The sequence below is a fragment of the Drosophila ananassae genome, assembly GCF_017639315.1.
Source record: "Drosophila ananassae strain 14024-0371.13 chromosome 4 unlocalized genomic scaffold, ASM1763931v2 tig00000061, whole genome shotgun sequence".
Taxonomy (NCBI): domain Eukaryota; kingdom Metazoa; phylum Arthropoda; class Insecta; order Diptera; family Drosophilidae; genus Drosophila; species Drosophila ananassae.
The window spans coordinates 3,676,909-3,699,952 of NW_025319038.1; the positions used below are offsets into that span (position 1 = coordinate 3,676,909).

At 40.6% G+C, this 23,044-nt stretch overlaps 1 protein-coding gene across 5 annotated transcripts in view; it reads right to left on the reverse strand.

The window, feature by feature from the left end:
- Positions 1 to 23,044, reverse strand: part of LOC6506053 (fibulin-2) — a 483,847-nt gene that overhangs the window by 416,207 nt on the left and 44,596 nt on the right. For 4 of the 5 annotated variants that reach the window (XR_004311308.2, XM_001966603.4, XM_044717733.1 and 1 more), the window contains exon 2: positions 2,231 to 2,719. The exons of the other annotated variant lie outside the window; for it this stretch is intronic. Coding sequence is in view for 3 of the 4 variants with exons in the window: in XM_001966603.4 (XP_001966639.2) it covers positions 2,231 to 2,719 (489 nt within the window). In the remaining variant the exon portion in view is untranslated. The remainder of the gene's footprint in view (positions 1 to 2,230; positions 2,720 to 23,044) is intronic. 5 annotated transcript variants of the gene reach the window in all.

The following is a 23,044-nucleotide window of genomic DNA, read 5'->3' on the forward strand; positions in this document are numbered from 1 at the left end:
GATAGGTTCTTGCCTATAACTTGCTGTCCACTGCTGATTCTGCTGTTGCAAAACTATTTGATGCTATCCTTCGGCCTGCCATCTCGGCATCCATCCTTGGCCTGCTGCTCCGGTGGGCCTTGGTGTGGTTACTCCCTTTGCCACCTTAGACACAGGTGAGGGGGCATTTTACCCCATGAAGATCCTTAACTCATATATATCTTTATATATAATTTTTTAATCTTCATTTTTATACCCTTGCAGAGGGCATTCTAATTTTGGTCAAAAGTGGGCAACGCAGTGAAGGAGACATCTCCGACCCTATAAAGTATATATATTCTTGATCAGGATCACCTCCTGAGTCGATATGAGCATGTCCGTCTGTCCGTCTGTCTGTTTCTACGCAAACAAGTCTCTTAGTTTTAAAGCTTTCGAGTTGAAACTCTGCACACACCCTTCTTTCCTTTGCAGGCAGTATATAAGTCGGAAAGGCCAGGATCGGTCAACTATATCCTATAGCTGCCATATAACTGAACAATCAGAAATGGCACAAACTTTCTTTTTTTATAGATGTTTCCAACATTTTTATTAGAAAATTGATGGAAAAATTCTCATAACGATCGGTCAACTATATATATGATCCGATATATATATAATAATATAAGCTTCTACTTAACTGCAAGGGTACCAGTTAGCTTTCCTTTCATGTTTTTGTATTTATTAGAAAAACGATGTTTGAAAGGTAGACAATTACACGGTGCGACAGTGAAAAAACACTTGTGAAGAGAACTCAAAAATATTTTTTTTATATTTTTGGAACCCTCCAATTTTTATTTATTTAAAAACAAAACATTTTTCGGGACTTTTTTGTGCTTAAAACTTCCTGAACGCGTTTTTTTCAACCGATTTCAAAATGTTCGGTGTTTTTCAATAGTTAAATGTTGTAGCTTTTGAAAAAAAAATATATCTTCGATTTTGTTGAACAAAAAGTACAAAATTTTTACACCTGAAACTGAAGTTTTCGACTTTTATTCATGTTTTTCGTATTTTGATGACAAGTTTTTCGGTACAACTTACAAAAATTCGGCCATTTTTGATACATATCAATGTTTTCTCATTAATTCATCTCATTAATTCATCAAAAAATTATGAAAATTGGTGAAGTTATAACGCTTTTCCCAAAAAAAGTCAACTCAACATAGCGAGCGCTTCGGAGGAACAATGTGTATAAAAATAAGAGTATATTGTTTTCTTCTGACAAAAATTCTGTCATTTATGCAACTGTCATTTATTAATGAGACAATATTAATATATATTGTCTCATTGATACTGAATAAAAGGAGACAAATTTCATTAAAAAATAATAAAAATTGTTGAAGTTATAACGCTTTTCCCAAAAAAAGTCACTCCGGAGCGCACGCAAGGTTGAATTGACTTTTTTTGGGAAAAGCGTTATAACTTCACCAATTTTCATATTTTTTTGATGAAATTTGTCTCGTTTTATTCAGAATTAATGAGAAAACATTGATATGTGACAAAAATGACCGAATTTTTGTAAGTTGTACCGAAAAACTGGCATCAAAATCCGAAAAACACGAATAAAAGTCGAAAACTTCAGTTTCAGGTGTAAAAATATTGTCCTTTTTGTTCAACAAAATCGAAGATATATTTTTTTTTCAAAAGCTACAACATTTAACTATTGAAAAACACTGAAAATTTTGAAATCGGTTGAAAAAAACGCGTTTAGGAATTTTTAAGCGCAAAAAAGTTCCGAAAAACGGTTTTTTTTAAATAAATAAAAATTGGAGGGTTCCAAAAATATAAAAAAATATTTTTGAGTTCTCTTCGACAAGATTAACAACCTACACTATCTCGTTTCCCAAGTGAATTTCGTTTTTTTTTGTTTTGTCGCACAGTGTTATTGACCGTCATAGATATTTTACTAGTTGGCGAAGGCCATATGCTTATTGTATGCACATGCATTTTTATATAAATTGTATGTATCAAATGAAAGTTATTGATATATTTATTTTAAATGTGAGATAGATTTTTTTCCTTTTAAAAAATATTTTATATATTTAAAAACTCCAGCGAAAAAAATTGCTTATAACTTGGCGGCTAATACATATGGAATTACTTCCAGGGTCTTTTCACTATTTTTTGCTTGGAATACTTAAGTTTTTTGGTGATTTAGAATTCACTCGCGTTATTTTGTAAAATGTGATATCTTAAATATGACAGCTTTGCTTACCATCATCCTCCAAAATTATAGTTCCATCTATGTGCTCTGTAGAGTTAAATGTATTTTTGGAATCGGGAATATCAAGGGTATATAAATAATTTTTATCGGTTTCAGCTTGAACATTTACGTCATCATCACAGCACGCTTTATACGCATCCATTGCAGAAAGAAAAGAAAATAAGGGATCCTTACAGTTTACTTTACTTGCTTTTACTGCCAATCCAATTTGACATGATCTACAGCAAACGGTATATGCTTTAGAGGTAACATTTTCTCCTACGTCACAGCGAGTACCGTCTAATGCTGCTAATCGACCAAGTTCGCAATTTTGGTTGTCGAGTGCATGAGAACAGCATACTTCAAATGTTGAGTGACATAATCCTAGCCAAAGTTGTGGTATTATGAAAGGTGATATTTCATGGTTGGAACAAGAACCTGTAAGGCGAGCATGACGGAGTCCACCAATGCAGCACTTTCTAATATATTCCGAAATTTTTTCTAAAAATAAATCGTATAATTTGTTAAATATATCAGGAGGTAAAAATTATATTATTTAAAACGTTTAAAGAAATCAATAATGATTCTCAAATGATGAATCAAATTATTATTTAAAATATAATAATATAAAAAGTTGTAAGCCAAATGTAAAACGCTAACGAGTGTTTAAATTATCTTTAATTAAGCAATCGCAAGTTTAATATAAATGCATTTAATTGGGTTTAATTCGCCCAAAAATAACACTGTGGGCAAAGAATTGGCACTGGTAACGTACCGAAAACGTACAGAAAATATATAATATAATACTATTTTAAAATGGGATCAGTAGAACATCGTCAGTGCCATCAGTCGGCAAGATTTGTATTGCCAGGAATCTTCCAATTCGAAACATCGACGGGCGCATATGCTGCAGTTAAGCAAGGCCCAAAAAGTGTTTGACCATTTCCATGTGGACATCCACTATTCTATAGTAGTGGAGTCCTTATTTCGCTTTGCGTCCCTAACTTTGTTGTGGAACGCTTTCATATGCATGTATGCAGGTAACCTCTGCTCTTTTTTGCAGCATCCTCTCTCTGTCGTTATTCTGTAACACTCTCTCTTTCTGTGTTGTTATGTAACTCGTGAAGGGATGAGAAAGCAACAAAAATTAGTCATCCTTAGCCATTTATTCTCCAAGAATACATGATACTTCAAAGATCGAAATAAAAACTGGCGAAATTGTTTTAGAAAAGGGCCGAATTAATAAAGAAGGCACAGTTCAACCTCAATATTTATTTTGGAAAAATTAAACGTAAACCTTAATCCGATCTTATTTCCAAAACACAAGTGCATTGTGAAAAATTTACCAACCATAAAATAAAGCGCATGAGAAAATGGGAGACATACCAATAATTAATTAATATGGCTGATAACGAGCAGCTGATGCTACATTATGACGATTTTAAGGGATTTCCGATGTGGCTCCTTGTTCCAACAGCTATTATTTTTTATATACTTTCTTTTCCTTAAATGCCAAGATCTCTTTGGATGTTATTATTTTGAATTTACCAGAGTGCCCTTCTGATAGTACGCAGTATTTTTGAATGCGTCTGTTATATTAAGACAATGATTTTCCTTCTTAAATTCTTCCTTCTTATGATCCAGTGGGGACTGCGTGTATTTAGTCTCTTTAGATTTTTTTGCATTCGATATGGCTTTATCATATCAGGCACCTTGATAATTTAGCTTGAAATTATTTGTTAGCTTGCCCGACCTGAACACTGTTCAAGGTTATCGGATGCCATGATTGACCGTTTAAAAAAAACGTATGTGTTTATACTGTTTTTCGTTAATTTTAGGTCAGATAGAAACCTTTCGCTCTACTTAGTGTAAATAAAATCAAGAAAGGAAAGATAACTTCGGCCAAATTGCTTGCAGTAAGGTGCCCTTGCAGTAAGGTATCAGCTTACATTATTATGTATATATCGGATCGTATATGGTTGGCCACTCCTTATGATAATTTCACCATCAAATCAATTTACTTATAACAAGAAGAAAAGCTTACTTCGGGCAGAACCGAAGTTTATATACACTTGCAGTTAGGTAGCAGCTTATATTATATGTATCGAATCGTATAAAGTTGGCCGATCCCTATGAGTATTTTACCGTCAAATCAATTTTCTAATACAAATGTTGGAAACACCCTCAAGCATCTTTAAAAATAGCAAGTTTGTGAAATTTCCGACCTTACAGTTATATGGCAGTTATATGAGAGTTTGCCAATATACTTTGTGACCAATGTATTTTTGGTCACACCCAAGTCAATTAGGTTAGTTGATAATAATTGTTTTTTGCATTTCTTGGTGCAGTAGTGGAGACGTAAAAGGTTGATATCTATTTTGTTACTCACAGTTTTGGCTGGATAGTTAAGGGGTGCTTGCTCTATGTCAGTAGATCGATGGTTGGGCTGTGCAGCTTTTTGAACTCATTTTGCTTACACTTGTTGTTATGTCCATAAGGTAGAGGTCTGTGCGTTCATTTTGAAGTGTGGCTCCGAACTGCCTTTATTAAAGTGTCTATATCTATTTTCGAATTTACAGAGTTTCCCATAATGTTGGTGATTACAATGTCTGGTAACCTTAGTAGAGTGAAGGTTTTATTTTAAGTATACATTTATGACACATCCTTTAATTAAAACTATGTTAGTGTTTTGGTTTCCTAAAATCCTTTGGCTGGAAACGATCGACGGCTTGGCGATTTCGAGTGCTTTGGCGAACAGGTATTCCCGACAAGCGTCGTGCTGGTTGAATTTGCCTTGGTTGTTGAGTTACCTCTCCTGGCATATCAGGAACAGGTTGAATAGATGCAGAAATCTCGGCTGACGGTTCGCCTCGGCTCTGAGTGTGAAGACTGACGGCAAGATTCGGAATTTCAGGTACAAACCAGAACTCTTTGGATTTATCATCGCAATGGTTAGCTGAGGACCTGGATTTAAGCTGATTTACATGGCGCTTGACATAGCCTTTTTTGGTATGAACTACGTACAGCATCTTCCCGATTGAACGATCAATTATTTTTTCGATCCACTTTTCTCCTTTCGAAAAATTCCACGTGAAGGCTGGCAGATTAACGGAGTGTTTGGTATCTGCTTCTTTATTTATTGCAGGCTTCTCAAATAGTTGACTCAATATGGTTCATACTGATCATACAGACCGTGTATCAATTCGGCTGGAGTTTTTCCTTGTGCATTAGGAGTAAATCTGTACGATGCGAGGTATTAAGTGACTGCCTCACGAACTGATAACCCATCCGATAAATTTTTCTTCACGGAAAATTTGAAAGTTTGGACAAAGCGTTCTGCCAAACCATTTGACGCTGGATGAAATGGTGCTGTAGTAATGTGCTGTTTCCATGTTGCTTGCAAAATACTGCGAAGCCGTCGGCAGTAAATTGGTGCCCATTGTCACTAACCATTGTCTTTGGTAGTGCAGCATTATTAATGATAGTGCAGCAACTGTATTGCTGGTTGTTGTAGAAGACATTTGAACAGCAAATGGAAATTGAGAAAAGGCGTCTACGCAGATTAGCCACATGGCGTCAAATATGGGGCCAGCGAAATCAATGTGAATACGCGCTCCCAAGCTGATGTTGCTACAGGCCAACAAGATTTACAAGATTTTTTATATCTTGAGGCCACCAAACATGTTGCCTGGACAATTGTTTCATGCGGACGATGCCCCATTGCCCTTCATGCAGGAGTTTCAGAATATGGCCGCGAAGTACAGATGGAATTATTACACGATTCGAATCTGTGTGTAAGCAAAGAAGTTGTTGGTTAGTGGTAATCGCAAACCTTCGATTGAAAAATGGCAATAAAGCTTCCTGGCTCGGTTGAAGTTTTTCAGGCCATCCTACTGTAACGAAATGCATGACTTGTCTGAGAATTTCGTCGGTGCCTAGGTGCTTGCGAATTGTGTCAGCATTAATAGGTGGTGTCCATTCCAGTATAGTGTTGCAGGCCTCTTCTTCTTTGTCAAAATCTAGATCCATACCTACTGGAAGACGTGATAGAGCATCGGCGTTGCCATGCGCTGCTTTGGTACAATACCTTATGTCGAAGATGTAGGCCATGAGAATGATGGCCCAGCGTTGCAGTCTGTTTGATGTCATCAGAGGAAGATGCTTGCCTAGATTGAAAATTGTTATCAGCGGTTTGTGATCTGTAATCAAAATAAATCTTCTTCCATATAGATATTGGTGAAATCGGTTTACTCCGAATATTATGGAAAATCCTTCTTTTTCGATCTGGCTGTATTTTACTTGGTGCGTATCTAAAGTTTTTGAAGCGAAAACTATTGGTCTTTCGGTTCCATCGTTCTGAAGATGAGAAAGCATTACTCCAATACCAAAGGATGAAGCATCAGTGGCTAGTATCAGTGGTAATTTTTCATCGAAATTAGCTAGTTCAGTTGCGTTTATAATGTGATACTTCAAGTGTGTGAATGCTGTTGCGGCCCAAATATGTATGCTACATTTTTTCTGCGAAGTTGATTCAAGGGTGCTGCCAACTGCGAATAATTTGGAATAAAATTACAATAATAGTTTACTTTACCCATAAACGCTTCCAATTGTTGCGAATTCTCAGGAGGCTTTAGTTGTTTTAAAGCTTCTAGTCCTGAAGTATCTGGAAGAATACCGTTTGCGGATATTCTTCTTCCCAAATATTCAATTTCATCCTTGAGGAAAAAGCATTTCTCCATTTTGCATCTAATACCATTGTCCTGAAGGATACCAAGAACTTGATCGAGTCATTTCAAATGTTCTGCCCTAGTTGGTGCTGAGATGATGATGTCATCAAGATAGTTTCCGCAACCTTCTATTCCTTTCAGGAATTGTTCTAGGTATCATATGGAAGACGTTGATATTGAAAAAGACCCAGCGGTGTGTTCACGACCATAATATGTTTGGACGCATCATCCAATTCCATTTGTAGATAGGCCTCTTTAAGGTCTATTTTGCTGAACTGCTTGCTATGACGGATGATGTGGAATAGAGCCTCTTTCGTGGGCACCGGGTACTGCTCTGTGCCAATTTGTCCGTTGACTGCTTGCTTAAAGTCACCACAAATTCGAATGGCTCCACCTGGCTTAGGTACGAGAACAATTGGGGATGCCCAGTTGCTAAACTTCACAGGTTTCCAAATCCCTGCTTGTACTAATCTGTCTGCCTCTGCCTTAAATTTTTCTGGCATAAAACTTTGGTGTTGCTGTCGATTTTAAAATCACACTGACTTTGAAGTTTTTATATATGTTGAGTATGTCAGTCACATTGACACTGTGCACCTCGTTAATGTTCGATACTGGCATTATATCAAAACGGAATGATTCGAATAAATCCCAACCAAAAATATTGTTCTTAGTATATATTGCATCCAGTTCCATTGCTGCTCCAATATATTTGTCGTAAATATATGCTGATGAGCTAGGATTGCTTGTAATAAGCTAGTATCTGTCGGCATCTTGATGAAAATCAATGATTACGTGATACGCTTTCCTTTTATCCTCGTCGCCAAAATGTTATGTCCATAAGGTAGAGGTCTGTGCGTTCATTTTGGTAGAGGTCTGTGCGTTCATTTTGAAGTGTGGCTCCGAACTGCCTTTATTAAAGCCCATAATGTTGGTGATTACAATGTTTGGGTTAGTATAACGTTAACGTTATATAACGTTATATATAACGGTATAAAGGATATAACGGTAACGTTAACGTTAACGTTAGTATAAGAGAAGAGAGTGTAGGTTTTATTTTAAGTATACATACACTTGTAATAAATTCTTAAACAAGCGGAGGGATGCAAGAAAACGGTCTCTTCGACTGTACTGAGTGGGTGTCTGATAAGCTGTTGTTGATATTAGTAATACTTCATGGGGACTATCACTCTGAGTAAGACTGCACTCACTCATTTAACCAAAATTTTATATGAACACATGATGTTAGTTTCTAATAGAATAGAAAAATAAAAAAAACTGTTAAAAAACTATCAGTGTTCGCATATAAGTTAACAAACGAAAGAAAAGTGGAAAAAGATACATGTTTACGCTTTGTGTTTACAAAGTTATAAAACTACTTCGGATCCCAAGTAAACTAAATCCGGCAGCATTCTGCGTTACGCACGGTAAAATTAGACCGAGCTACTAAGTATATGACAACTAATATTACATCGAAATATTTAATTTTTATATATTAAATATATTAAATTTAATAGGTGCCTTGTATACCAAGGCGGATTTGTTGAAGAGGACCCTAATAGGTGCGTTGAAGATGACCTTAATAGGTGCGTTAAAGAGGACCTTAATAGGTGCACCTTATACGAAGGCTGATTTTTTTAAGAGGACGGGTATTTCCACGGCACGCAAGAGTCCAAAAATATATTCAAAGTGTACAAAAATTTATGTATGGCAATATTTCTTCACATGCCAGTAGATCAGACCAATCCAATTACAAAATAAACTATGCAAATAAAAAGTAGTTGCTTAAAGTTAGCCTTTTGGAAAAAACGATCTTTTGGATTTTTCAATGGAGACAAGGTCAATTCTTTTAATTATTTATTATTTCGCCAATAAACTTATTCTTATATGGCTACTGTTGATCAATTAATATTTCTTAATAGCGGCCAAATAAATAAACGATTTCACAATTCAATTTCAATAAAATTTAAATGTTTTTATTCGAGGGTTTAATCTAACCAAACTCGCAGCCGCTCAATCAGTGGCAAAAATACAAGTAAATCAAAGCTTAGCAATAGAAACTCAGAACAATGCATTTCTATGTCACCAATAGATATTACAGGGCCTCCGCAGTTAGCACAACTAGGTCCGCATGAGTTTCTGAAATCGACACAAGGGGTCTAGAATTAATGATTGAGGCTATGCGGCACTATAAATGCCTCAATTCCTCGAAGCCATCGTCGAAGTTTCGCCGTCTTTACTGCTGCTTCCCACAGACCGCCAAAATGGGGAGAGCGTAGAGGAATGAACCGCCACTCGATAGACGTCTGGTGATCTAGGCTGAGGAATCTTCGCTTCAACTCCATCAGCTCATTCTTGGCACCCAGAAAATTGGTGGCATTATCCGACCATATCTGTCTGGGTTTACGTCGCGTACAAATAAACCGTTGGAGGGCGCTCAGAAATGAAGCTTTGCAAAGGTCCTTGACTAACTCCAAATGGATTGTCTTCGTACTAAAAAACCTGTGACATCAAAACTTTGGAATCCTTCAACTCTTTCGATCGGAAGATCAGCCAAACCCTTGAAACGGTTTTCCTCCCCCCAATGGGCTAGTATTGAGAACGGATTTTCGCAATTAGTGCCCGAGGGCCAGAGTCCAGGTTCTTCTCATGAAAGTGAGTCACTATAGCCGAAGTGACGCAATGGCCTCTGGGAAGAATGATCGGATGACGTCCATCAAAATCCAGCGCAGAGTTCCGCAATTGCCCGTCAACATGAAGCAAACCAGCATCATCCACAAAAGGAGCAAGCAAGGAAAGCGGTCTTGAGGGCGGAACCAATCTGCGCGATTTTAGTAAGCTTATCTCTCCCTTATGCTGGGTAAGCTGGACGACCCGCAATAACAGATGGGTTCTTCCTTTAAGATCCTGGAAATCCCAGAAATCCAATCGTGACGAATGCGGCGGCAAAAGTTGTAAATGTAGGCGAACACTCTCTATAGGGCGGAAAACGAGTTGGCAAACTTTGACAATGCGGCGATATCCCTAGGTGGAGCCGTAGCCAATAAGGTTCTGGCGCGGAGTTCGATGGTTGTCTTTTCGGCCCCAATAGCGATGGGCCAATCATCCTTGCAACCACGAAGAAATGGAGGGCCTTGGGACCAAAACTGGGAGTTCAATAGCTCAGTGGGAAGAGAACCTCTTGACAGTGGATCGGCTGGGTTGAAAGCTGGGAATAAGGTTCTGGCGCGGAGTTCGATGGTTGTCTTTTCGGCCCCAATAGCGATGGGCCAATCATCCTTGCAACCACGAAGAAATGGAGGGCCTTGGGACCAAAACTGGGAGTTCAATAGCTCAGTGGGAAGAGAACCTCTTGACAGTGGATCGGCTGGGTTGAAAGCAGTAGGAACATAACGCCATTTCATTGCCTTGGTGAACTCCTGTATGGAAGAGACGCGATTAGAAAAAAACACGTTAAATCGAGCAGGATCATCTTGAATCCAGGATAGGAAAACCGAGGAGTCATACCAACAATAATAAAGGAGATTTTATATGTTCCAAGATCAGAAACTTCACTATCAGTCTTGCTAGTAACTCAGCTCCAGATAGTTCCAGCTCGACTCTTTGAGCATAACAGCCGACAATCAGACTCTAACAATACATATACGCAAGCTCCATATGCATCAAAGCTAGCATCGCAGAATCCGCGGACCTCCAACCTTTCTTGGCAGGGAATGGCTAAACGAGGAAACTTAATTCGCTGAGTTTGGTCAAAACCGGAACAGAATTGCAACCACTAGGAGAAAAGGGTCTGAGGAAGGCTTTCATCCTATGACAAATTTTCTCGGCACAGCTTCTTGCCCTGGATCTTTGCCCTAATGAGCGACGAAAGATAATATAAATCTCCTGGTTGGTTTGGCGGTAAGCTAAAGAGCTTCAAAGGAAAAGATCAGTAGGTCAGCAAAAGGATCCCATGCTAATCCAAGAGTCTTTGTGAACGGACTGTCCTCGTCAAATTTTAATTATGACCCTCTATCACCTTCGGGTACGCCTTCCGAAACCCCTGGGATGTTGGAGCACCATTTCCTTAATTGAAACTGACCCTTGTTCAACAGGCTTAATGTCTGGGCTATTATCTAAATCGCTTCAGTCTTCGTTGGGGCACCATATATGAGGTCGTCCACATAAAAGTCCTGGAGCACAACACGAGAGCCAACGAGAAAACCGGCACCTTCATCCTTAGCCAGATGGTGCATTGAGCGAACAGATTAAAAAGATGCTGGCTTTGTGCCACAAGTCACGGTGTCGAGCTTAAAAAACCTTCACGTCATCATGGATAGAATCTCTCCAGACGATCTCCAGAGGAACCTATCACCCGGAAAGACCCTTACGCAGCGGTACATCTTGAAAATGTCTCCAGTCAAAGCTACAAGGTGAGACCGAAACCGCAGCAAGGTTTGAAAAAGCTTGGGTTGAATCACGGTGCCGGACATTAGGACATCATTGAAGGAATAACCAGAGGATGTAGCAGCCGAACTTTCGAACACAACTCTCAGCTTAGTGGTGGAACTGTCTTCCTTCAGGACACAGTGATGAGGAAGGAAATACTGGCACTTACCTCGCGATTCCTGCAGCACCAGAAATATGTGACCCAGTTCCAAGTATTCCTTGATGAAAGACGTATATTGGGTCCTTAAATTCGGATGATGATCCAGCTTGCGCTCAAGTAAATGGGACCGCCGCAAAGCCTGTAAGTAGGATTCCCCTAACAGTTCCTCACTGTACTTGATTGGAAAGCGAACTGAATTGCGAGGTGCTTGTAATTGAGCTCCTCCTTGGTAGCCTGAACGATAGGCGCAGTGCAGGCGAGGCGAGATCGCCAAAAGGGCGGCCAAACGAGGTTTTCCTGGGGTGCCACCTCCTCTAGAAACTACCTATCTAAAACGTGTCTTCTGCACTAGAGGCAGACCGTCTCCTAGCTGGATTTGACCGACTGAGAGCAGATCAAAACAGAGGCTTGGTCCAATCAGAAGATCCACACGCTGAGCTCTGTGGAAGTTCGGAACATCTAGAACCACATTGGCGGGAACCTTCCAGTTGGATACATCTATGTTCAGGCGAGGTTGACGCTCTAGGATGAGAGACGCCACAACTGCCTCAATGTACACGAAATACGTGGATAGGCGTGACTTCAGGCAAACGTTAACCGATGCTCCATCCGTAGTGAATTCAGCGTCTCCAAGGCCAGTCACTGCTAAAGAGCAGTTGGACCGATGAATCTGAAGTTGGCTGGCCACCCGTGATTTGATAAGATGAACTTGTGAGCCGGAGTCAAGTAGCGCTCGACAAGGAAAAAAAGCTCCTGATCGACTACTGACAATAATGTTGGCGGTGGGCAAGAACACTACTTCAGCGCAGCGATCCGGGGTCACAAGAGTATTAGCAGGAGGAGCCTGAGAGGTCGCAACCACAGCTTCATTGGCCGGATTCAAAACGGAAGCGGAAACGGAAGTGGCGCTAGATAATTGCTCGCGAGGATGCAATAGCTCATGATGTCGGCGATTGCAAGTTGGGCAGCGGTAGGATGAGCGTCCTCGGGCTAAGTGCTCAGACTTGAGGTACACAAAGCAGAGGACAAGACGCCGCTCATCGTATCGTTCCTCAACTGACAAGGCAAGGAACCTTGGGCGAGAAGGCACAGCGTGTGCCAGGATGCCGCACAGGGCACACGAAACAGGTGGAGCATTCAGGAGCATGCAGGATCGGTTGTTAAATGGCCTACGTCGGCCCGCCTGATTCGCTGACAAATGCGGAGCTATGGCCAAACCCACCAACTCCAGGGTACAGCAACTTTGTTCCAGGAACCGAGGCATAGATTCCCAAGTTGGCAGGCTGTCATTACTGCTTCCTGCCAAAGAGTCTTCCCACTTGGCCTTTGTGGCAGGGTCCAGCTTTTGGAAGATGATCTGGATGAGGAGGCACCCTTGAATTTCAGCCGACGTCACGGATCTTATGAGGGCCCGCATATGTCCATTGAATCGGTCGGATAGCTCCCAAAGAGTAGCAACGGATCCCAGCTCAACCACCCTTAGCTGCAGGATCTCGTTGATGTGAGCCTGGAAGATTAACCGTCGGTTCCTGAAATGGTTGCGCAAAAGGTCAGGGGCAACATCATAGTTTTTTTTTTTTTACTACTTTTATCTTTTATTTGTTGGATCTTCTCTTATTAAGAGACTAACAACAATTTTAAAAATCTTATTCTAATACATAATTAGTTTATCTTTGTAAACATCTATACTATGGGGACTCCTATGTCAACGGGCTGGAAGGTCATTTCTTCTTAATCGGGATTGTTGACTAACTTGGTTTAGCGATCTAGCTAGAGGATTTTGGTGCGTGGAGAGTTTCCTTTTATATTTTTCCTGGAGTTGCGAAATTTCGACTTTGACGAGAGGTATACCTAGGTCTCTATGGATATCTTCAATGCGAATATACCATGGAGCTCCTGTGATGGTTCTGAGCACTTTAGACTGTGCCCTTTGGATAACGTCTATATTGCTACTGCTTGCATTGCCCCAAAGTTCGGAGCCATACTTCCAGATAGGCTTTATGACTGAATTGTAGAGTAGTACTTTATATTCCAGTCGAAGTGGGGGACGAGGATTGATAAGCCAGTGCAGTCCTCTGGATTTATGTCTTAATTGGTCCCGTTTCGCTTCAATGTGTTTTTTCCATGTAAGACGCCTGTCCAGGTGGACGCCGAGATATGTGACCTCATTCACAGAGGGGACTATGGTATTGTTTAGAGTTGCAGCGGGGCAGTTTTGTCTGTTGAGAGTAAAGGTAATGTGTTTCGATTTTTCACCGTTTATCTCTATACGCCAGTACGCCCTCCACTTTTCTATAAGTGCAAGGTGGGAGGAGAGGCTTCTGGATGCCTCCAGCGGGCATTTAGATCTTTTAAGTATATAGAATATAATAATTATAATCTTAGAATAATTAGAATCTTCTATATAATTATGTATATAGAAGATATAGGGTGGGGCCGAGGACGCTTCCTTGGGGTACGCCCGCCTTAATTTCGAACTCTTCTGTTGTAAAGTTTTTTTGTTTTACAGTGAACACTCGATTAAGCAGGTATGTTTTGGGCAGCTCATGACAGTTTTTTTTTTTTTTTTTTTTTTTTTGATTTAACATATAAGTTTTATTTACGTCGATCAGCCAACTTAATGGCTATAATACGTAGAGTATAACAATGAACAGATAACATGAATACAATAACAGGAGATTACAGTAAAATTACTGCTTCAGGACTCGGGAAACATTACGTCCTCTTGTCCAGAGATCGCTGGGGTGTCTTCGTTTCAGTCTTCTTCGGTTATTTTGATTAGCTAGAGACGCTGCTAGGTGGTTGGGGTGCGCTAAGAGGCGATCACTGTAGCGACTCGAGTGACGGTTGATCTGCTCTCTAATGGAGGGAATGTGGAGATCATTTGCTAGGGCGTCGTTTCGAACATACCAAGGCGCGTTTGCCATCATGCGAAGCGCTCGGTTTTGAGTTCTCTGCACTTTCATGACATTTGTGTCAGAAGCCATGCCCCATATCTGAATGCAGTATATGATCGAGGGCAGCACGATAGATTTGTACAGCAACACTTTGTTGCCAAGGCTGAGCTTGCTTGTTGGCTTAAGTAACCAGTTTAGCTTCCTGAGTTTACTCCGACATGTAGCTGTTATTTTCTTGGTTTGTTCCTTCCAGGTGAGCCGCTTGTCTAAGATCAGACCCAGGTACTGGGCCTGGGGAGACTGTGGGATGGTGACGTCGTGGAGTTTGACTCTGGGTAATGTCTTTGCTCTCAAAGTGAAACTGCAATGTTGCGACTTCCTGCTATTAATGGCAATATTCCACCTGTTAGCCCACTTGCCATATGAGTCCAGAAATTCCTGGGTGATCCTTGATGCCTCGACTCGGCAGGAAGAGTTCACAAGGACAACAGTTTTGTGGTTGTAATAGTTTTATTTTATACATAAGTCCTTGCAGCCAGACTCGGTCAAATACCTGGGATATGTCCAGAAATATATCAGAACAGTATTCTCGAATTTCAGATGTGATACGGTTCACCTGCTCTATGGTGCCATGCTTTTCTCGGAAGCCAAATTGATGTTCAGGGATTATATTATTCGTAGTCATATGAGGCGTGATACGGAGCAGTGGAAGTTTCTCAAAAAGCTTTTATAAGCATGAAAGTAGACTTATTGGTCTATATGAAGAGGCCAAAGCTTTGTCTTTCCCTGGTTTCGGTATCATTATTATAATGGATTTTTTCCCATTGTTGGGGGAAGTAGCCAAGCTTTGTAATAGAGTTAAATATAATTTCTATATAATTGATGGCGCACGCAGGGAGCTCCGGCGCATTTTCGGCCCAATGAGGTCATACCCTGGAGACTTATTTGGCTTGAGGTGCTCTTTGAAGACCTTAGTGATTTCAGTTGTTTGAAATTCTACAGCAGAAATTGGATCTGGAATTGGTAGCTCTGGAAGAATGGAAGGAGAGGCTGCTTGATTTGGAGTAAAAACTTTACAAAGGTGACTAGCGAAGACGCTTGCTTTTTCTTCATCGCTGCGCGCCCAAGATCCATCTGGTTTTCGAAGGAGCATATCTGCTTCTATGCGGCTTTAAGTTAGGATGGGCTTTCCATAGAGGACACCTGGTACTTTTTGGGGAAAGCTGTTCTATGTATGATTTTTTAGCAAGTTCTCTGCTCCGTAGGACCTTTGTGAGCCTTCGTGTCGCTGTTTTTAGCCTTTTCTTTGAAGAAGGGGATCTGTGTGCCTGCCATTTACGGCGGAGCTGCGCTTTTCTCGGACTAGATTTTCTATATAGGAATTTGTGGCGGAGTATAAACTGAATGGAGGTTTTTCTGTGGTCGCAGGAGTCGAGAGCTTTGCTGCTGAGGTCATCATGTCTTCTAAGTGGTTGACTGCAACGTGAATGTCCTTGCTACAGTTAATTGATGGTCTTATGTTTATGTGAGAGCTTATGTACTTTTTGTACCTAAGCCAGTTTATCCTTTTTGATGTGAGACAAATTTGATAATTTTGTAATTCGGCATGTTGAAATAGATGAAGAAGGACAACTGAATGGTCAGACGATAGGTCATCCAAAGGTTCGGCTCGAATGATGCTTCGTGGAATTTTTCTAGTGATCGCAAAGTCAATTAGGTCTGGCTTCTTCCGCGGGTCCGCTGGCCAGTGTGTAGGCTTTCCCGGTGATAGAAACTATAGTTTATTTCCAGGCTGTATCAAAGCGTTGTATAGTTGTCTACCCTTTGGTTTGGTTAGGCGAGAACCCCAGTGTGGGTGCTTGGCTTTGTAGTCGCCCCCTGCTATAAAGCAATCGCCTAGTGTATCAAAGAATTGCATAAACTCCATATCAGATATGCAGAAACGTGGTGGGCAGTATATTGCAGCTAGGTTTAGATGACCTCCCACGGTCTGAATTCGTATTGAAGTTGACTGCAAGGAATTTGTAGCAACTCGTTGGAAGGAAGGGTGTTTTATGCGCTGCTTTATGAGGATCCCAGTTCCTCCATGAGCCTTCCCATCTGGATGATTTGTTGCATGAAATATATAACCCATCAGATAGAAGTTGTTTTTGTTTGTTAAATGAGTTTCGGAGAGGAGCATAATATCGATATTATTATCATCAAGAAATGTCTTAAGTTCATTTTTGCGCTTTGAAATGCCGTTTTCATTCCATAGATAGATTCTCAAATAAGCCATCTAATTGGATTTTTGTTTGACTAAAAGCTCCATTAGTCGATTTTGGTTTCTCATGAGCTCGTGCATATTATTTTGCATTGTGACCATTAGACTTAAAAGTGTGGACAACATTCCTTCGATACCCTTTATTTCGGGGGTTGCAGATTCTTAGCATACTCTTTCCCTCGTAGTACCCGTAGGCGGAGGTGGATATCCTATAGTTTCAGGTTCCAGTGGTGCTGAACCTACACTATTTAGGAGTCCTGGCCATCGTAGAGCGCTAGAGAAAGAAACTCCAGGTGTAGTCAAAGATGCCGTGGTGGTTTGGTGGTTAGTGTGAATGGCAAACGAACGTTGTTGTAAGCGTTTTTTTGTATTCATACGATATTTTAGCTCTTTATAAACTGGGAATCCCATGTAATTGGCAGTATGATTTCCACCGCAGTTGCCACATTTCTTAGAGTTATGGTCGGTTTTATTTATGGTACAGAAGGCAGTGTCATGGAGGCCGCCACAAGCCACACAGACTGCACGCAAGGTGCAGTACGACTTTGAGTGTCCAAATTCTTGGCAGTTTGAACACTGTAGAGGTTGGTTGCGCTTATGGGGTTCCTCTACCGTGATTCTTCTATGCAGAAGACTGTACTGTAGTTTGTATATGGGATGAATCATATTTTTAGGAGTTGTTTTCGTTTAAGGTTGCAGCTCAACTTTTAACATAAGCTGGGGGACTTTTTGTCTGTTGATGATATTAATGGCTCCCTTAACTTTAAAACCTGCGCTTGAAAGGGCTTCGATGATTTCTTTTATTGATACCGACGATTCAATACCCTTTATGACCACTTGAAGGCCCTTGCTGCTCTTCAATTGGTAGGTTTAATAGTTTTTCTGGTTGTCGTATAGGTATTTCGTGGCTAAGCGATGATTTTCCTCCGTGTAGACTTGGAGCTTGGTCTCCCGTATATTGCCCTTGGTCAGTGGCATTATATGAAAATTGTTATTTCCAATTAGCTTAGCGAGACTGTTTACCATATCGCTGCATTTTTGATCACGTATGTAAATGGGTGGGGGCTTTTGCTTGGCTTTGGGAACTTCCGTATTCTCTTCATTACGGTCTTCGCTTAATATAGAAAATCTGTTTTCAGACAATTCTCTGTCTCGAACAATCGGTTCGTCTTGATTGATGACTTTCATTGCTTTTGCAGCGTTAGCATTTTTTTCGGCTGGGGACTGAGCTTTCGTTTTACTTGGATATATCGGTCAATGCCCGTTTAGATTGTTGCTCGGGGGGGCTGAGAGACAGCTACCGATGTTGCTGTTGTGATTGATGTACACGATCTGGTAATCGATGTAGTAGTGCTCGTTGTAGGCAAATATAACGGAATTGATAGACCAGAGGGTGATAGTGTTGGCGAGGTGGACTGCGCACTCCAGGTTAATGCACTGCTTGTGCCTGGGAGAGCGAGCATGATCTTGCCCGCTCTTCGTTTGCGGCGAATGAGAAATAGGGATTGGACGCTCTGTTTCTGGGACAGAGAGCTTACTTTCGTTCATGTTGTTGTTGTTTATGTTAGGTACTTCAGGCAGAGGGGCCGCTCTTATTTCTTTAAATGAATGTGCACAAGCTGTTGGCTTAATTTGTCGTGATGGCATTTCAATTTTGAATTTAATAAATTTTGATTTTGTGTTAGTTATTGGACACTATAAGCTCGAGACTTATGTGTGTCCAAAAGCGTCCTTTCGCGATTTCTAGAGCACACCACTTCTTTTGCTTTTTCACTGAGTTTTCTGGTATTTGCATAGCTGCTGCGTAGAGTGAGCAGGAACTCCTCCTGGCCACCTAAACCTGGATGTCAACGTGCACGTCCGTAGCCAGCTGAGAGAACCACCAATATAAATCGCTCCCGATCTCGCTGTAGTTTAGCTACTCCAATTCCTCCTGTAGCGTGGTGAAGCGATCGCGCAGACGCTTCTCCATAGACTCGAGGCTCAGAATAGTAGAATCGTCGGTCTGCATCGCACCCTTGACCTTCCGATGCAGGACCTCTATTTCCTGGCAAGTTACCTATGCGCGTCTCCGCAGCATCCTCTCACGACTTGAAGCAGCAGATGCAGTAGCTTCAGCTCCCGACTCCATTGTGCAATTAAATTAAAATACAAATTTGTGAGAACAAAAACAATGTCGCTTAAGTGGCACTTTTAATGCTGATCACGATAATCAACCGGGATGAAATCACGTCGGGGTCACCAAAATGTAGAGCTATTAATATTTTTTAATAGCGGCCAAATAAATAAACGATTTCAAAATTTAATTTCAATCAAATTTCAATGTTTTTATTCGAGGGTTTAATCTAACGAAATTCAAAACAATGCATTTGTTTATCATTTCGTTATCAAGAGGCGAGACGGGGGAACGCACACAAATGCAAGATGAGGAAGTGTGCAGCAGCTCTGTTGGCACCTAGTGCCAAGACCTACTACCTAATCAAGATGCATCAGCAGGTCACGATATACAAGCATCAGACCTACTAGCCTATTAATAATGTAAGCATAAGCCAATATCCAACCTACTAACTCGGCACTAGTCGATGGCTCCGGAAGCAGAATCAGCGTGATCAGCGGGAAGAATGACCGACTGACCGAGGCAAGCCGAAACCAGCCAGCGAAGCCGAAATGCGTGTAGAAAGCAGTACGTGAACAAACAACCCCTGAGTCAGCAGACTCAGAGGTGGGTGACCCTGGCATTAACTTTAGTTTTAGCACGTCCAGAACTTAAACCTTTCTTAGATTTAATGATGTATAATTTAGCATCTTATATAAGAGTTATTCTTCTGAAATAAAGACAGTTCCGAAATCAGAGTCAATAGTCTCGTTACTCAGTGTTGAAACTACGGCACTTAAAATTGACCTACTTCATGTGATCCTGTGTAAAACGATTCACAAAATAGGACTCTCTAAACCTATCTACTTCGAGTGGCTCTTGTCTAAACGGACCACAAGTAGAATCCGCGGCATACCAGTCTACTTCAAGTGTTGCTCCCGTGAAACGGACAACAAGTAGACCCCGCATTACCTAACCACTTCGAGTGTTGCTCCCGTGAAACGGACCACCAGTAGACCCCGCGTTACCTAACCTACTTTGAGTGTTGCTCCCGTGAAACGGACCGCCAGTAGGACCGGCCGATAAGGAATCAGCCGAACCACCATACCACCGGTACTTGAGGAAAACCACCCCAGGACTTCAAGCACATCAACTCATGCCTGATCACAGCAAGCGTCTCGCCAACCCGAGCAGTCCCTTGCAGAATCCAGGTAAATTAAGTCAGGACTATTTACGGTTTTGACTACGACTCCGGGACCTACCGTTACTCCCGTGAGTTCAAGTTTGATGTAGTTGCCGCATAACGCTCTACGGACGAACAAGCTCTACAAAAAAATTCTTCAAAGCGCATGCGCTACAAATAGTGATAGTGATAGTGACTTTATATATATAATATATATACAGAATTATTTAAATTAAAAATTGAAAATTATCGGCTTATGTAATCAAATAAAAGAGTTGCTCGCGACGGAGGTGGTATTTTTTGTTGCACTTTAAACAAGAAAAAAAAGAAAGAAAAGGTAACTTCGAGCGGAGCCTAAGTTTATATACCCTTTCAGTCAAGCAGCAGCTTATATTATTATTTTATAAATAATATATCGGATCATATATAGTTATATATAGTTATCTAATCTAACCAAAAAAAAGACCAAAATGAAATTTCCGATCATTCAGTTATATGGCAGCTATAGGATAACGACCGACCGTTCCGACATACTGCCTGCAACAAAATTAAGACTTGTGTAAAGTTTCAACTCGATAGCTTGAAAAGTGAGAGCTAGGTTGCGTAGAAACAGACAGAAACGGACAGACGGGCAAGCTCATATTGACTCAGGAGGTAATTCTGATCCAGAACTTGTATACTTTATAGCATCGGAGATGTCTCCTTCACTCTGTTGCACACTTTTGACCAATATTATAATACCTCTCTGCAAGGGTATAAAAAGAAGGAAAACAACATAAATTCCGCGAATCTTTTATTTATCTGGAAATTAGCTGTAACTGGAAGGATTCATCGTAGCATCCACATGCCCTGCACCTGCATCGAGTGTACAAGGAAATTGGCAGCAGGATTAAAGGATTCGAAAGCAGAACCGCAGGTATTTGTGCAAAAAATTGAAAGTCGAGAAAAGACAAATCAAAATCCGTCTTATGCTGGAATATTGCACCCTCCTTTCAATTCTTGGCGCAAAGGTTATATAAAGGTTATATATAAATTTCATTATGAATATAATATAAATGAACAATTGCCTGTAAACAAAATTAATAACATTTATATATTATTCTACAATCACTGTCGCCCCTTCCCTCGTTCACGGTATTGTAAATATCTGCAAAATAAATAGATAAATGCAGCCAAAAATAATTTTATATATACCTACACATTTTCTTCTCTTTCCTCACTTTATCTTAAAGCGGACGGACGTGTTTTTTTTGTGCACACTGCGTTTTTATAAAATTTGTTATAAGCTTACCATAAACAATCGGTGTTTATTTCTATACACTAGGGTGGGTCGATTGAAAAATCGCTTAGGCACATATGATTTTTGGATTCTAGGGATCAAAATAAGAAACTTTGCTCAAGAGACCATACCTCTAAAATGAATTCTGATGTCCCTCGTTTTAACGTGAAGGAAAAATCTTGTTTTGACCCATTTAGAGTGCCCCAATCGAGTCCAAATGTATGAACGACCCCCACTAACTTTGGAGGGTCGACCCACCCATGCTTTTGGTACCCCCCTAGGATCCCACAGGAGGGATTCTCCCTTACAAAAATATCACAAAATCACAGCACCTAAAAGTATGCTATGAAAATGTAACTCAAAACCTGTTGCTCCGCCCACCGCCTCTCCTCCTTTTAGTCCCTTGGTGGCCCCAGGGGGGTACCAAAGGGGGGTATGGGTGGGTCGACCCTCCAAAGTTAGTGGGGGTCGTTTATACATTTGGACTCGATTGGGGCACTCTAAATGGGTCAAAACAAGATTTTTCCTTCACGTTAAAACGAGGGACATCAGAATTCATTTTAGAGGTATGGTCTCTTGATCAAAGTTTCTTATTTTGATCCCAAGAATCCAAAAATCATATGTGCCTAAGCGATTTTTTTCACCCCCTACAAATCGAACCGCCCTACTATACACATAAACAAATAAAAAATAAACAAATTGCAATTTTTAGATCCGTATTGCTTCGCGTGTGCAGTGATATATTTGGAGGTAAAATAATAATTTGATTAATTTTCCTTCCAAAAATAGCCCTGCTCTGCTTCTTCATCTCTTAAGTAGTTGCTTCTATTCTACTGCTTCTATTGTCGCTCAATAGAGATTCTTATCTCTATTCTTTGCATTTTACTAACTCCCACTAACTGCTCTCTTTAATCTCCGCCTTTCGTTTCCCTGGTACAGTGGTTCAAGGTTTTTAAATAAGAAAAACAAATAATATTAATAAATTAATTATTTTATTTTTAATAATCTTTTATAATGGAATTTAAACTTGTTTGTGCGCTAAAGTCTTGTAATAAGACAATCTCCTCTTCCCAGCCTACCATCCACTGCTGGCTTTTTGAAAAAAGCCAGCGTGTACCGTTTTACACGCTTAGTGTGCCGGGTTCACGGCCTCAGTTTCGGATGCAATCTCACGTAGGTCTGGTCTTCACTTTTGCTGTAACGGTTGTCGTGCTGTTCAGGACAAAATGAGATCGTTCATTAGGCGTTTATCTGAAACGCGGATTCAAGGAGTTGATTTGTGGTTTTCGCTCGATGCACAGTTTAGTAGTCTTCAACTACTAAACGAGTCTCCAAAGCGTAAAAAATCCATTTTTTAGTGATGCGCTTGTGGCGAATAATCTTCAGTCTGCTCAGCCGACAATTATGCAGCCGCTTATATCTCTGGCCACCCCAAGGGCCGGACTTGAGAAAAATTCGGCTTCCGAATATCTCAGAATTAATGAGCAATTGTCTGATATGTCCTCTGCGGCATCGCTTCAAGTGATCCCAGACCCAATAATTCAAACTCCGGTAACAGTCACCAAACAGGGTAATCAACCGTCCGGACCCCTTGTACGTACTGACGCCGCATTATTAGTTACGGCGGCACCAAAACCCTTGCAGGTAATCCCACCATCGAAACATATTTTTGTTTCCCGGCTTGCCCCTGATACTTCTGAGATTGATATCTCGGCTTACATCAAAGCCAAAACAAAAGTCGACATAAAGGTGGTGGACATTACAAAATTTAAATATTCATACACCAGGCACATGTCA